At 42.7% G+C, this 16,890-nt stretch overlaps 1 protein-coding gene across 1 annotated transcript in view; it reads right to left on the reverse strand.

Moving 5' to 3' along the window:
* TAFA4 (TAFA chemokine like family member 4) overlaps positions 1-16,643 on the reverse strand; it is a 126,719-nt gene extending 110,076 nt beyond the window's left edge. The window contains exons 1-2 of the mRNA XM_067755146.1: positions 16,630-16,643; positions 11,094-11,209 (exon numbers count right to left, since the gene is read on the reverse strand). Coding sequence (XP_067611247.1) covers positions 11,094-11,209; positions 16,630-16,643 — 130 coding nt within the window. The remainder of the gene's footprint in view (positions 1-11,093; positions 11,210-16,629) is intronic.
* Between the last annotated feature and the right edge of the window lie 247 nt (positions 16,644-16,890).

Raw genomic sequence — 16,890 nt, forward strand, 5'->3', positions numbered from 1 at the left:
GAAAACAATCCAACTTTTTAAAAAATGGGCAAATGATGTGAATAGACACTTCACAGATATACAGATAAGCAAATGGTAAGATGTACAACATCATTAGTCAGTAGGGAAATGCAAATTAAAACCACCACTGATATCACTACTCACCTAGTGAAAGGGCTAAAATTAAAAATACAGATCATACCAAGTGCTGACAAGAATGTGAAGGAACTAAGACTCTCCTACACTGCTGGGGGGAGTGTGAGCTGGTACAACCACATTGGAAAGCCGTTTGACAGTTTCTTGAAAAGTCAATCATACATCTACCATATGAACCAGGCATTCTGTTCCCTAGGTACTTCCTTAAGAGAAATGAAAGCATATGTTCATATAAGCACTTGTAAGAAATGTTCATAACACCTCTACTTGTAATAGTCAAAACTGGGAACACCCCCAAACGTCCATCAACAGGTGAATGGATACACAGTGTGTGACACAGGATGGGCTACTATTCAGCGGTTAAAAGAAATGAGCTACTGATGCACAGGACACCACGGATAAACCATAAAGCAACTATGCAGAAAGAAATCAAACAAAAAAAGAATACATCCTGTATGATTTTACTTAAACACAATTCCAGGAAATGCAAACTCATCTATAATGGCAAAAAGATCAGTAGTTGCCTGGCAACGGTGGAGGTAGGGGCAAGAGGGACTGATTACAAAGGGGCACAAGAGAACTTTCAGGGGTGATGGGTATATTCATTATTTTGATCATGGAGATGGTTTTCATGGGTGTGTGTGTGTGTATATATATATATATATATATATATATAATATACACACACACATATATATGTTAAAACTTACCAAATTGTACTCTTATAAATATGAAAAGTTTACTGTATGTCAATTACACCTCAATAAAGCTGTTTAAAAAAAACAAAATCAAAATAATGCATTAAATTCCCAATGGAATCCCCAACTTTTCCTCTGAACTATTTTATTTAAACCTCACGAAAACACTTTGAGATAGAAGGTGCTGTTATACCCATTTCCAGGAAAAGCAAACTGAGCAAAAGTCTCAGAGAGATTGAATAACTGTTATTCAGTAACTCACATAGCTAGGACCTCACAGAGCCAAGGCACAAGCATTTCTATGTCATGTTAAATAAATGCTTCCAAAGCACTTGACAATCTTTTAAGATAACTTCAACAGCTCCCAGGCAAACATATTTACACTATTTATTTGCTTAGCAAATCTCCTTTCGTAGACGGCACATGGGTAAATGTCAACCCTATCATTTCAGGATCATCACAAATTCTAAAATTAATAGGGTTCAACTTAAGGTTTCAGTGACTTAGAGAAACAATCCAGGTTCCGACGTGTCACACACCCAAGAGTCCCCAAGTCAGCACATTGGAAAACAAACTCAAGATCAGCACAACATACAGCAGAAGAGACAGGCTAATAACCTTTTTGGTCCCACCTGGAGAGATCGAACTCCGTAATTTTTCTTCTGGAGCACACACACACACACGCACACACACACCTGGCAACCAAAATGCTGAGTGTGAATGTTTCAAGTTTCTAGATGTCCACTAACTAGAAAAACATTGTTGATTGTTGCTTTCTCGCTTTACATACAGTCATTATTTCCTATCAAATAAGACTGACCAGCAAAAGCTCAAATACATAGAATAGCCCCCATTAAAAGTCGCTGGCCTCCACTGGTCGACAGTTTGGAAGTCTCCTAATGACCGCAGGACAGCTGTGGAGGGGGACAGGCAGAGAAAACTGCAACAAGTTCACTTCTATGGCTCAAATCCAATCAGACTCTCAAAGCTCCTCTTACAAAACATGGCTTCCACAACGCCTTGCAAACGCTTCCCCAAGAGCAAAGCATACAACTGTGTTTGGTTTGGGGGAAGAAGACACACACCTTAACTCTGTGCCAAGTTCAGGGTGTTCAAGTCCCCCACCCCCTCCCTGGACTGCTGGTATTAATTTCCAGCCCTTTAGCAGGTAGCTGTGCAAAGTCAGTGACAAACTACAGAAAGATGACCTGCTGGTGGGTTTACTCATTGATTTCATTTTGTGCCCGTATTATTTTTTTCCTGAAACAAAGTTCTCTCCTGTTTCCCTTTCTGACTCTCCACAACAGATAAGAAACAGGAAAAGAGAGCACAGTCTGAGCTGCTCCCACCTTCAGGCCCTCCTAGCCTGTTCAAATTGGTTATAGTTCTTATCTGATTTCAGACATTCCCTAAAATATAAGCATCGATGGCACATGGCATAAGGAGTGGAAAAGTTTTTAACTGTTGAACACACAGTCTTCTCAGAGTGAATTAATCTGTTTTAATGGATTTTTGAATATCCATTCAATAATATTAATTAATACTAATATTATTAATATTAATAATATTACTTGTGCTATTCTGAGACCACCATATGGGCCAAAATATTTCAAGCATCCAAGCTACACCTAGAAAGACACAAAACCTCTTTTTCCTTCCCGTACCATCTTTACCCCTGCTGATTCTTCTTACCAAATGATTTTATTTTCCTTATATGGGACAAAAGATTCTTATTTCCTCAGATAATGCTGACAGATGATATACTGACCCCTGGCTTTTTAAGCCCCAAATTGTAGGCTTTGTTTAGATAAGTTCAAGTGCATGGCTTGAAAGAAGAAAGAGGAACTTTCTTCTCAAGGGTAAGGAGAATCTTTTCCCTAACTACCCAGAGAACTCTTCCAAGGCCGTGGGGTGCCTCTTCTGCCTCAAAGACACAAAAAGGGGCAGGAGAAAAAGCCTGCTCTGCCAAATAGGGTGGCTCACAAGCTCATTTAAGGAACTGAAATTCTTTACTCTCCTGTCAGTGAAACAACCCTTCCTCCCCACGAAAAAGAATGTGAAGCACACTCATTTGTCAGATATTTTGCAAAGCTGACCTTGACGGTGGCACTGGGACTTGAACTTGCCGGCAAGGAGATGAGAAGTCAAATATTAACACCCCACATAATCTGTTCCTTTCCATTCTTATGAAACATCAAGAATAAGACGAGCCTATCAAGATGGAACTAGAGAAAAATAATGTAGGGTCCAAGGGAGGTCAATGGAATCTCTCACACTACAAGCTTTTAGCATCCAGGAACAGCCCTGCCAGGGCAAAATGACCAAGCATCTTCACAGTCCTTCCAAAGAGGTGGATACGGAGGTCACCGTCAGAGGGAGAAAACACACCTCTGCTCAGCCTGGCAACGTGTAGTGAGAATGAAATGGAGACTCATCACCACTGGAATCAAACTGTAGCTTAACAAGAGCTTGAGTCAAACCTGACTTTTTGTTCTGAATCAGTGGTTCTGATACTCACCAGGCAACTATTAAAAAATATAGTTGACTGGGCTCTACCTTGCAAGATTCAAATATAACGTACATATGGTGGGGCCTCCATGTTGTTTAGTGGAAAACTCCCCAGATAGAGAATCAAGTAAGCATCATCACATAGATGCCCTCTTCATTACCAAAACACAGGCTTTTCTCCCGTTCCAAAATCTTTTTCTTGTTTATAAAATAAAGGTTATTCCTGTAGAATTACCTACATAAAAATATACCCATACAGTTAAAGAAGTAACCTTTCATTGGGGGCAGGGCAGGAAGATGGAAACAGTTATGGAAGAAACCATATTAAAACTGTATCTGGGCTTCCCTGGTGGCACACTGGTTGAGAGTCCGCCTGCCGATGCAGGGGACACGGGTTTGTGCCCCAGTCTGGGAAGATCCCACATGCCGCGGAGCGGCTGGGCCCGTGAGCCATGGCCACTGAGCCTGCGCGTCTGGAGCCTGTGCTCCGCAATGGGAGAGGCCACAACAGTGAGAGTCCCGCGTACCGCAAAAGGAAAAAAAAAAAACTGTATCACTGGATTTCACTCCAGTGGATAAACACTGATTATGGGTCAAAGTAAGCTTCCAGGGAATAACTTTATGACTTAATGGCTGGGCTTCCCTGGTGGCGCAGTGGTTAAGAATCTACCTGCCAATGCAAGGGACACAGGTTCAAGCCCTGGTCCGGGAAGATCCCATATGCCACGGAGCAACTAAGCCCGTGCACCACAAGTACTGAGCCTGCACTCTAGAGCCCGCGAGCCACAACTACTGAGCCTGCATGCCACAACTACTGAAGCGCACAGGACTATAGCCCGTGCTGCTCAACAAGAGAAGCCACTGCAATGAGAAGCCCGCGCACTGCAACTAGAGAAAGCCCACACACAGCAAAGACCCAATGCAGCCAAAAATAAATAAATTTATTTTAAAATGTCTTCATGGCTGAAGCCATCACTCACACCAACGCACACACATACACTTTCAAATTATCCTGCTACTTCTCTCTCCCTAAAAAATATGCTCTTGCAAAGAATGATCATATGGGCAGTTCATTAGGAAATGGAACCATTTTCCCCACCCTTTATGAGGGCTACAAACCCCACTTACCTGGCGCTTTTCCCGAATGTACATGCAATCATTTAGGAAAAAAATAAAAAGAACTAAAACCAAAAACATGAAAAGAAATTAAGTGAAATAAAGGGAGATAATACATTGTGCCCTAGGATTGACCCATGAAAATACAAATAAGTCATAATTCTAATCTTTCAGAAAGTAATGCTAAGACCCAATTCATTACCCTGTACTAAACAGATTACACTGGCCTCTGGCTGCATGTAGCTATTGAGTGCTTAGAATGTGGCTTGGGCCACAGGTTGAAATGATCATATTTGGGTGTATTAGATTAAATAAAATATATTATTAAAATTAACCTACGTGTTTCTTTTTACTTTTTAAATGTGGGTATAAAACATTTAAAATTACATATGTGGCTCCCCCATTTCTGTCAGACAATGGCTGCATCAGGCTAGAGTCCTGCCTCTCGCTATTTAGCTCTTCTAAGCCTTGCCTGCCCCCTAGTGTCAGAACTCTGGCAATGCAGACAAAATATTTTTCAAAACCATCTGTATTGTTTGGAAAGAAATAGAAGTTTCTTCTATTAGGAAGATTAGGGCTAAAATAGTCATTCCAATCAAAATCATCAGCAGGTTCCTATAAAAATTCAGCCTTTATAGGGGACAGAAATATGAGCCCAAACTTAGGTGCACTCTTCATACAATTTAACCAAAGTTAAAAACAACACAAGGCACCAAAGCACACAAGCCCAACAACATTCATGTTCTGCACGTATCATTTATCACAGAGAAAACCTAAATTTCCATAAATTTAAACATTACAGAATCTCTATAAAATGGGATTCACTCAAAAGGAGAAGGCAGTTCTCAATAAAGATGACTAACATTTATTAAACACTTACTGCGCAAACACAATTCTGAGCACTTTCCCGGTATTAAGTGACTCCTCATTACAACTCTTTAAGGATGACTTTTATTGTTTATTATCCCCACTTTACAGAAGAAGGGGCTGAGCCCCAAAGAGGTTTTGTCACCAGCCCAAGTGTGAAAGGAGAATGTGAGCTAACCTGGATGCCTGCTGCTCAGTGTGCAGTGAGAATAAACCCTTCTTCTCTGACCCAGGGATCTCATGTCTTCTGCAAGCATCCAGGAAACTGACATGCTATCCTGTTAGCCTACAAGAAATCTCAGACCTGTCACAATTTTTGACACCAGCCCCCAGTAGTGAGGTGCCCCTTCTACAGAAGATCTGGCTGAAGGCCAGCAGGTAAAAGGGCTCTCAGCATCCTTGGGTCACTCTGTTTTCAGCTTCTGAAGCCTTGTTTGTTAGAAATTTCTTTTTTCTTAAGGTTGGGCTGAAACCCCAGTCTCCATAAAGAAATTCTCTTCATTACAGTCAGCTTCTAGGACAATGAAAAACAAGCCTTTTTCTCTTGTACACGATAAAGCTTCAAACCTTAAGCCACTGATCACATCTCCCTACACATACAAAGCCGTCAATCACTCCTTGAAAATTTCCAGACTCCTTTTCATTTTGGATGCCTCTGAATGTGAAAACAGCTACCATTTATTGAGTGTTTACTATGTACTAATCCCTTCACCTACTTTCTTAGCTAATCATTCCAATAACCCCATAAGGTAGGCATGTAAATTTTATTTTTACAGATAATGAAGCAAATTCAGAGAGGTTAAGTGACCTGGATAAGGTCACACAGCTGGGATGTGGCATAACCAGGGTTATGCTTGACTCCAGGCCCCCTATGCTTTGCTGCCTCATTCTCAGTTGTGCTCCAGTTTCTTGGGCCCTTAATACTTTGGACAGAATATATTAAATAAGAGATTTTATACCAAAACAGAGTATATTAAATAGCAGCTAGGCACCATGGCATCTGCTGGAATGAAAACACCCCAAACCAGTCATACTTAAAGCTCTCTGGAGAAATGGAACTATTAAAATGAACTTGTAAACCAGCAGCACCCCAGTTCCCAACTCTCTCAGCTATAACGGAAAAGTAGCTATGCTTCTGTTTTCAAAGGGGAAAATTTAAATTTTTGAAGTGTCCAAATATTCCCAGGGATAAATCTCCAGGATGTAGGGTGTTTTGTGTCCCAAACTCATCATGTAACCAGCCAATTAATTTCAAATGACTCTCAAGTTTCTGAACCTATCAGCATCTTTCCACTGCATTACATGTGCTGCCTTCTCGTGGGGAAATGATGTTACATATGGGGCTGGGGAGGGGTGAGACAGGGAACTAAAGGACAAAGTGCTAGTTGAAGAAATAACAGAGTTAACTCTGCTTCCTTTTAAAAGAAACTAACCTACCAAATGGCTCTCACACCTTTCCTACAGATCGGGGCTACAGAAGCCCATGTCTCCTACTCAATTATTATGTCAGGTAGAATTTTAAAAGCAACAAAGTGGCCTTTTGTGTTTTCTAATTCCTTAAAGATACTACCTCTGGACTCTTGTGAAAGATTATCAATGCCATGTGCCTTAAAGAAAGATTCCTACCACCAATCCTGTGAAAATTAGGTGTGTTTTTGTTTCTTACACTTGAACTAAAATGAAACTTCGGTCCACACCTAACAATACCCCATCCGATCTGCCCAAATTAGGGGCGGTGTCCCACATTCTTTCCCTCCCTCTCTGCCTTAGAGGTATGGGTGGAAATGGGATTGTAAAGTATCTCCTTGTTCATACACAGCCATCAACAAGCCACTCTCCTAATCTGAGCCATTAGAAGCATCCAAAAAACTTCCAACTAGGGCTTCCTAGGGACACAGTTCCTTAATCGGCCAGCATGAACCACAAACTCTTGGGGCAGTGTCAGGGGTGCTTCTGGACACCGCACAGAGGCTTCTTCAGTTAACTCTCTGCAACTTGCTCCCGCTCTCAGGCTGTTTCAGATACACCCAAAAATCTGAGCAGAGTTTCTCAGGTCTGACCCTTGACCTTGTCACCAGCTGAGCGCAATTCTGGGAAGAAACTCCACGTGGCCACTGCAAGGTCATCAGAGAAATGTACAACACCTCCCTGCCACCGCCAGTTCCCTCTTTGTCCATCTCTCTCTCTCTCTCTCTCTCTCTCTCTCTCTCTCTCTCACACACACACACACACACACACACACACACACACTCACTCACTCACTCACTCACTCACTCACTCACTCACTCACACAGCCTGCTGGAATACACAGCCTTGCTAGAACGGGAGTAGTGGGCAAAGGAAAAGCAGGAAGAAACAAGGAAATGATGGTCAAAGTACTCGGGTGTCCTCAATTTTCAAAGAGCTTTCACAAATCGACAAGTAAACAATCAATAGAGCCAAGACAAAAACGGATAAAGGATAAGATAGTGCAAAGAAGAACAAATACAAATAGTCGCCCAGCACACTGAGTACTCAGTCAAAAAGAGTTGCAAGGGCTTCCCTGGTGGCGCAGTGGTTGAGAGTCCGCCTGCCGATGCAGGGGACGCGGGTTCGTGCCCCGGTCCGGGAAGATCCCACATGCCGCAGAGCGGTTGGGCCCGTGAGCTGTGGCCGCTGAGCCTGCGCGTCCGGAGCCTGTGCTCCGCAACGGGAGAGGCCACAACAGTGAGAGGCCCGCGTTCCCCAAAAAAAAAAGAGTTGCAAGACAATCTAACAGCAGTTTTCATTACCTTATTTGCAAAACAGTAAGACCTGATAGCACCCAGAGTTGATGAGGGTCTGGGGAAACGGGAGTTATCGTACTATTACTGCTGGTGTAAGTATAACTAAGTCCAGAAGTTTTGGAGGGCACTTTGCACTATTAAAACCTTAATGCGTTGTGTCAAAGACTGCAGGATACTCACCAAAAATCATTGTCTCCTCTTTGAACTGGGCCCACAGCTAGGGTATGTTTCCCAGCAGCCCAGGCAGTAAGGTGTGGCCATGGGCCTCAGCTGCAGCCAATGGCAGGACAATTCAAGGAGTGCAGTCAGCGTCTAACCCCGTTCAGCAACACCTCCCAACACCTCCCTTTCTTGTGTACACAATTCTAATCTTAATTTAGATTTATCACTACAGTTCCACGTTTTCCACGTTTTCCAAATTTAAAGGGTTATGGTATGAAATGAGGATTGCCACAAAGATTTAAAAGTGAAGGTTCGCATAAAGACTACCAATGTCGAGGGCTGGTGGGATAAATTGGGAGATTGGGATTGACATATATACACTAATATGTATAAAACAGATAACTAATTAAAAAAATAGGTAACTAACAATAACCTGCTGTATAGCACAGGGAACTCTACCCAATACTCTGTAATGTAATGTATGGGAAAAGAATCTTTAAAAAGAATGGATATATGTATATGTATAACAGATTCACTTTGCTGTACACCTGAAACTAACACAACATTGTAAATAAACTATATTCCAATAAAAATTTTTTAAAAAGAAGAAAAAAAAAGACTACCAGTGTGTATATGTTGGGTGTGGAGGGGTGATAAAATAAGTAATCTAACCTGGAAGAAAAAAAAACCTAAGTATAATGCCTTTTAATAAATGAATATTGAAATAAAGAAATATTGAAGGTTCAGTCATGTCCCCTGTTTCCTCCAAGTTTAATCATTTTTCATCATAACCTCTCTGACATCTGGAAATGTGCTGGTGATAACTCCCCACCCCGAAATGCTTTGCTTCTTTACTATCCTGACTCTCTACCTGCACCCAAGAAACGAGATGTGTATCAAACAGGTAAGACTGATGACTTCAAATTCTCTATTCTTGAGAGCAAGCTCACCAAAATATACACAGCACAATAACCAACCAGCCCTGGGCACTTTCACAGCAGCCAAATGGTATTGATTTTATGCTGATTCATTAAAATTTCAATCATTAATTTTCTTGTCTTCTTGAAACTATTGCTTAAGGACAATTGAGTCATGAGAGAGTTTAAAAACTTAAGCCTAGGACTTCGCTGGTGGCGCAGTGGTTAAGAATCCGCCTGCCAATGCAGAGGACACAGGTTCCAGCCCTGGTCCAGGAAGATCCCACATGCCATGGAGCAACTGAGCCCGTGCGCCACAACTACTGAGCCTGCGCTCTAGAGCCCGCGAGCCACAACTACTGAGCCCACGGGCCACAACTACTGAAGCCCGTGCGCCTAGAGGCCGTGCTCTGCCACAAGAGAAGCCACCGCAATGAGAAGCCCGCACACCGCAATGAAGAGTAGCCCCCGCTTGCTGCAACTAAAGAAAGCCTGCGTCAGCAACGAACAACCAAAGCAGCCAAAAATAAACAAATAACTTTATTAAAAACAAAAAATTTAAGCCTAAAATTAAATCTTAACCTTAACTTATCAGAATAAGTAAGTAGAGAGCTTCACCTGCTGTATATCTGAGGGTAAGGATAACTAACAAACTTCTCTGCATACTTTTCTGGAGAGAGACTTTACAATCCTGATGCATACATGGTTTAGGACTCAAGCTTCACTCTTTCACTAAAAAGTCAAAGCATGCCTGGCACTGCCACACCTCTAATTACTGAAGCAGAGACAGCAAATTAATTGCTTGACAACAAGTCCATGACAAATGTGAATTATTTAGGAAAACACAATTCTCCGGGGAGTTTCCAAGTCTGTGTCACTTTAAATGTAGATGTAACAAGGAAAGGGGACAAGAAACACACACGAACATACACACACAGATACTCTACTGATTATTTTCATCTTTCTTTAGAAATAAGCAACTACAGCCATGGGTCTCACTAGAAATTAACAGAATGATTCTCTAAAACTTCAGACATTCTATTTTAGGCCCTGTGTAAAAGTTACCACCGCTTTTTTTTTCTTTTGTTCCTTTCTTTTTCAATCTTTCACCATCTTTTCTTAAAGGGGTCTGAAAATTATCTGAAAGCTCCCTTCACTGTAGCCCTGGAAGTGTTCATTTAAGTTTATTAATGAAGATGTTCTGCCTTCAAAGGAACCTGGAGTATATAATCACAAAGTGCTGCTGGTTTTCCAGGATTCTTTGAGAAAAATCACTGAAAAAATGAAAGTGTACTCAGGAAGGTAAAAAAGGAAAAACCTGGAGGACATTTTAGATAGATGTCCAGAACAACACGATTTAAGCATCAAACCCTTAAACTGCTTTACCCTGTTGTATTTCATGCTTCCTCTGGTTAGTTACACACCATCAAAAGCTTTTGTCAATTACCTGTGTCTAAAATGTGGGCTTAGGGGGGCTTCCCTGGTGGCACAGTAGTTAAGAATCCCTGTGGGATTCGAACCCGCAAGGGACATGGGTTCGAATCCTGGTCGGGGAAGATCCCACATGCCGCGGAGCAACTAAGCCCGTGTGCCACAACTAATGAGCCTGTGCTCTAGAGCCTGCGAGCCACAACTACTGAGCCCACGTGCCACAACTACTGAGGCCCACGCGCCTAGAGCCCGTGCTGCACAACAAGAGAAGCCACCACAATGAGAAGCCCATGCACCGCAATGAAGGGTAGCTCCCTGCTCACTGCAACTAGAGAAAGCCCCCGCACAGCAACGAAGACCCAACACAGCCAAGAATAAATAAATTAAATTAAATTAAAAATTTTTTTAAATAATAAAATGAAATGTGGGCTTTGGTGTTTGAAAGGGTTTTATTACTTGATCTCAGTGGCGCGCGACGAGCTTAAAGGGCTTACCTGCGTGTCCCCGGAGATGCTGGCTGGAGGCAGACATCAGCTTACAGCACACCATTAGCACATAGGCCAGAAAGAGCCAGTGAGACAGCAAGACTGACCTAGCACAGACTCTCATCCTGGAAAGAAAGCAGGACGCAGTTAGTGAGGGCTGAGCGACACAAGGCTTTTCAGCAAACACCATCCTGAGAAGGTGGGGAAAGCAGTGGAAGATGCTCAACTATGGACTTCTTCCCCCACAAGGAAACTGAAGGCCAATCCAACCTTATCTGCACTGTGCATTCACTCAATTTTCAATAAATACCTTTTTTTAACATCTTTATTGGAGTATAATTGCTTTACAGTGTTGTGTTAGTTTCTGCTGTATAACAAAGTGAATCAGCTGTATGAATACATATATCCCCATATCTCCTCCCTCTTGCGTCTCCCTCCCACCCTCCCTATCCCACCCCTCTAGGTGGTCACAAAGCACTGAGCTGATCTCCCTGTGTAAAAGTTTTCGAAGTTAGCTACATGCCTCGGTGAAAAGTCTATTTATGAATCCCTAGAGTGTAGCCTGAGGGGCCCTGATAGAACATGGGGGTTATATACTATTTTATAGCATGAAATTTAAAAAGCGACATACTTAAAGCTGGATTCAAATAGAAGATATGTGGTTTTCTCATTTGAAAGAAACCACAGAAACTTTCACACCAGGCTCGAGAGATTTCCCCTGGTTCCTCTGTCTATTAACGCCCAACGCCTAGAAGACTGGCTGAATAGTTTATTAATCCAATCTCAAAGTTTGATGGGAATATGAGCAAGTACAGGTGAATAGAGAAACAACTTCATATAGATGTCAACAGATAAATGGATAAAGAAGATGTGAGATAGATATGATGAAATATTATTCAGCAATGAGAAAAAAGGAAATCTTGCCATATACAAAATTTTAGATGGACCTTAAGGGCATTATTGCCAAGTGAAATAAGTCAGATAAAGATAGATACTGTATGATCTCACTTACATATGGAATCTAAAAAAGACAGACTCAGAGAAACAGGTTAAGTAGCATGGTGGTTACGAAGGGTTGAGAGTGAGGAAAATGGGTAGATATTAGCCAAAGGTCAAATATTTCAGTTACATAATTAACAAGTTTGGGGATCTAATGTATAGCATGGTGATGATAGTTAATAATACTGTATCATATACTTGAATGTTGCTAAGAAAAATGTTCTCATCACCAAAAAATAATTTTGAAAAAAAGGTAACTATGTGATAGTAGGAAGGTGGTAGCTGATACTATGCTGAGAATCATTTTGCAATTGACAAACATTAAATCAACACAGTGTATACCTTAAACATACACAGTGTTATGTGTCAATTACATCTCAATAAACCTGGGAAAATAAACTTCACCTTATATGAATGGACAATACCCAGACAGTTGCTCAAAGACAATTCAGGTCACAGATATGGTTGTGTGGTCTATTCTAAAACAACTCCTCCCCCCAAAAAAGAGTAAGTAAAAAGAAAATAGCCAGTATGCATTCCAACCCTCTCCCTAACTTTCTGCCCTTTTTGATATTATAGAGAAATTAGATAGCACTTGATTAACTTTTATGTTTGCTATTTTTTTTTAATTAACTTTTTCAAGCAAGAGTCGTAGTTCTTGGCGTTTGAAACTCCAGTGATACTAGGTTCTGCCTGGCACATGTCTCATGGTATTTAGGATAAAAGATCCACCACAGAGGATCAAAGGAACCCCCTTTTCATAGACACAAGAGGTATAAACACTCATGGGCAGACAATAAAGACATGGCCCATGGGGATGGATCCCTGTTTGGGTAACACTAGAGGCAAAGCTTCTGAGGAAATCCCGGAAGGAAGGGTCCAGCCACCCCATGGCAGTCAGCCGCACAGTGCCTCAACCAGAACCATGATTCCATGCTCAAGGGAAGGCACAGCCTTGGGGACCTGGTGCCCACATCACACTCTGGGAAGTAGGCTGTGGCCTCTCACAAGTTAGTCAAATAGATCTTGTTGAAAGATCTCGTATCGCTCCCTGATTTGAGACTCAACCTGCCTTTGAAGCAACCACAGTAAGACAAGATTCTAAGATTATCTTTGAAGAGCACCGTGTTAGAAGGGACTCAAAGCTTGACATCTTTTTGCCCCTTGCCTTGGAAACCCTGAAAATTTTAAACCGACATGGAAACATAGGGTCTCTTTGCTTTGAAGGGCCTGCACATGCCTTAATTTTACAAAGCATGTCTTCTGTCTCCCCCACCTCAGCACACACATATGGTAAGTAGAAACCCTATGATCAGTTTGAAAGGTGGCAAAGAATATACACGTAAGCCTACCTGAGCTTGAGGTGCTATTGTTTAATTATATTTTCACTTCAGGAAATTGATTATTAATTTATTACTAACAGGGAAAGCATGTAGGTTCAGAATTCCATAGTTGCTGAATTTTTGAATGAGGTGCTCTATCTCACCGATAATGTTTTAAAATTTCATCTGTTAACCCCAATATCAGTTACTGATCTAATTGTTACAAAGGCTTAGCCCTCTTACTCAAGGATCAAAAATTCAAATACCTCCAAATAAATGTGTAGGCTGCCTGGGTCAAGAGCACTGGTGAACAGTAGGTAGTGCAGAGACCTGTCTAGGAGCAGCTGCTCCAAGTGATGCCAGGAACGACTTTTAAAGAAAAGCCGTTTTCTGATACGCAGTCTACACACTTCATATGTCGGCAAGTTATTCCATTTTCTTTGTTTTTTGTTTTTTGGGGGGGCGGGTACGTGGGCCTCTCACTGTTGTGGCCTCTCCCGTTGCGGAGCACAGGCTCCGGACGCACAGGCTCAGCGGCCATGGCTCACGGGCCCAGCTGCTCCGCGGCATGTGGGATCTTCCCGGACCGGGGCACGAACCCGTGTCCCCTGCATCGGCAGGCGGACTCTCAACCACTGCGCCACCAGGTAAGCCCCATTTTCTTTGTTTTAAAAACACAGTGCAGAGCTTCCCTGGTGGAGCAGTGGTTAAGAATCTGCCTGCCAATGCAGGGGACATGGGTTCAAGCCCTGGTCCAGGAAGATCCCACATGCCGTGGAGCAACTAAGTGCGTGCGCCACAACTACTGAGCCTGTGCTCTACAGCCCACGAGCCACAACTACTGAAGCCCGTGCGCCTAGAGCCCGCGCTCCTCCACGAGAGAAGCCACCACAATGAGAAGCCCGCACACCGCAACGAAGAGTAGCCCCCGCTCGTCGCAACTAGAGAAAGCCCACACGCAGCAATGAAGACCCAACACAGCCAAAAATAAAAATAACTAAATAAATAGATTAAAAAAAAAAAAAACACAGTGCAGACTGAACAAAACACATTTGCAAGCTGGATCAGGTACCCCGGTTTCTAGTTTGTAGCAATTAGTGGCCCAAAAGGCAAACTTTCAAAGAGTCAGATGAATGGAGTACTAGTTTTCTATTGCTGTATAACAAATCTGCCAAGTTTAACACTTTAAAACAACGGGTCTCCTACTGGCTTCTTAACTTTTCTATCCTCTACTTTTTCCTGCTTGGTGGGTTGGCTGCCCTCCCTCTAACCACAGTGCCCCACCCAATTTAGTCTCTAAATTCAGACTAGGTCTTTCAGGTGAGCTATAATCCCTCCCACCTAAAGTATAAGAGAAATTCAGTTTCCATGTGTTTATCAGTCACTGCATCACCTAAACCTGTCTGAACGGAGTTTACCAGATCTGGAGAGTACGTCTGAGATGATCTGAGTCTCAAAGGTTGGTTACCCTGGGAGGCCAACTGTGAGATGGAAAGTGATGAGCAGGGGGTTATTTAAAGGATGCTCTAGGGAGAATCACCTGTGGAAGGGAAGGGGCGAGAAGAAGGCAGGACAGAAGGAGGAAACAGCCTCAGATAACCCTATGGAGAGTTCCAAAGCTGAGACGCCCCTTCTCCGCGGTACCAAGTTGGAGTGAGGGGCCAGGCCTTTATGCTTGGACATAAGGGAAAATCTTAAATCTTCAGCAAGGAGGCTCTTTGTTTTGTTTGTTTGTTTGTTTGTTTTTGGCCACACCACATGGCATGTGGGATCTTAGTTCCCTGACCAGGGATCGAACCTGCGCCCCCTGCATTGGAAGTGTGGAGTCTTAACCACTGGATCACTGGGCGAGTCCCCCAGCAAGAAGGAGGCTCTTTGAATTAAGGACAATTCAAAGGAGCTGTAGGCCATCTTCTGTAATACTTCCAACAGTTGAGGGAATAAATCCTTCATTCCTGAAGGGGGTTCTGGCAGTGCATCACAGACCACTACTGTCCATCTTCAGACAGAAGATTCCAGGGCATATGCATAATTTACTTGGTGGGGCTGTGAGAATCAGCCTCAAGAGAAGACTCATCCTCTGAGGTAGAAAAGCCTGTGCCACGCTCACTAAAATGTCATGGGAAGAGGTTTCAAATACAAACTCTATGCCAGCCTGGGCCTGTTTTGCCCTCAGAACCATTCTTTCCCCTTCCCCTGGGTAACACCCAGACACTGCATTTCCCAGCCTCCTGAATCACCTGGCTCCTGGCTGGGCTTAACCAATAGGAGACCCTGGCTGGAGCGTGGAGGGTGGAAGGGAAAGGGCAGGGTATTTCTCCCCACCTTCTCTGTCTTGGTAGGTGCTATGGAGTGGCCATTTCTCCTCCACAGTGTCCATTTCCAAGAGAAGGGCCCACCATGGATCCAGCTCCCGCTGAAGGTCCCTTCCCCTAAGCACTGCTCGGCAGTACGCCCTCCTATGTCCCACCAGCCTCAGGATGGCAGAAGCTTCCTGCTCTTGCTGATCTCTGGGCCGCCTCTGTATCTTCTGCTTAACGTCTTAACGACTCTCCCATCACATGTGTAACCAGTTCCCTGAATTCACTTCCCTCTGTTCCACATTATCAGGATGGTTTCTGTTGTCCTGGTTGGATCCCAACAGCAAACCCCAAATCAAAAGTCTCAGGGGCCACTGTTCCAAATCGCGGGTGATAATTCCTGATCTAACTTCTTCTTCATGGACAATTCTACGTACCGGTGCGGGGTGAATAGTTACAAGTTCCCAGTGCCTAAAGTATTTATAAGTTAAGTATTTACTTAACAGTAGCTATGATTCCCCAGAGAAGTGCCTACAGATAAGTGGGCAGCCGTTGAGCAATGATTCTTTATTTCACTCAATAATCTAGGACCCCCTCCGCCAGTAAAAGGATTTCTCACCTACTACATCTACCGTGATACCTCAATTTCTTCTACATTGAACAATTTTGCCCAAATGTAAAACAAAATTGGTCTACCTTAAAAATCTCACCATTTACCCTGCTGAAGGGCTGAAACACTGCTTTACAAACTGAAATAATTTCAAAGATGAGAGCTAAAATTTTTTAACCTCCCCAAATTCCCAAAACTTCAACATAAAAAGAAGGCTTTTATAAAGGATCATCAACGCTAAGATACTCAGTGTGGCTAAATTCTTTATGCTTCGTAAAGATACCATCTCTAGGTATGTGTTAAAACCATTTTACCTTGGAGACTTCATAAGATTAGGTTCCAGTCAAACACAATTATTCCAGGATGTATTTCAGAGTGACTCCAAATTCCCATTGGTAGCTAGGACCACTTCTGCAGTTCCAAAAAATTATCTTAGCTTGGAAGACCTATTTTAAAAAACAAAAAAGACAGGAATCCATTAGCATTTTAATGCTGAAATGATGCAGATGTCCAGTAGCAAAATTGTGGCTTTTTTACAATGCCGCCTGCATTTTCAGGCAAGCGGTAGACAGCCA

The sequence above is a fragment of the Pseudorca crassidens genome, chromosome 10 (assembly GCF_039906515.1).
Source record: "Pseudorca crassidens isolate mPseCra1 chromosome 10, mPseCra1.hap1, whole genome shotgun sequence".
Lineage (NCBI taxonomy): Eukaryota > Metazoa > Chordata > Mammalia > Artiodactyla > Delphinidae > Pseudorca > Pseudorca crassidens.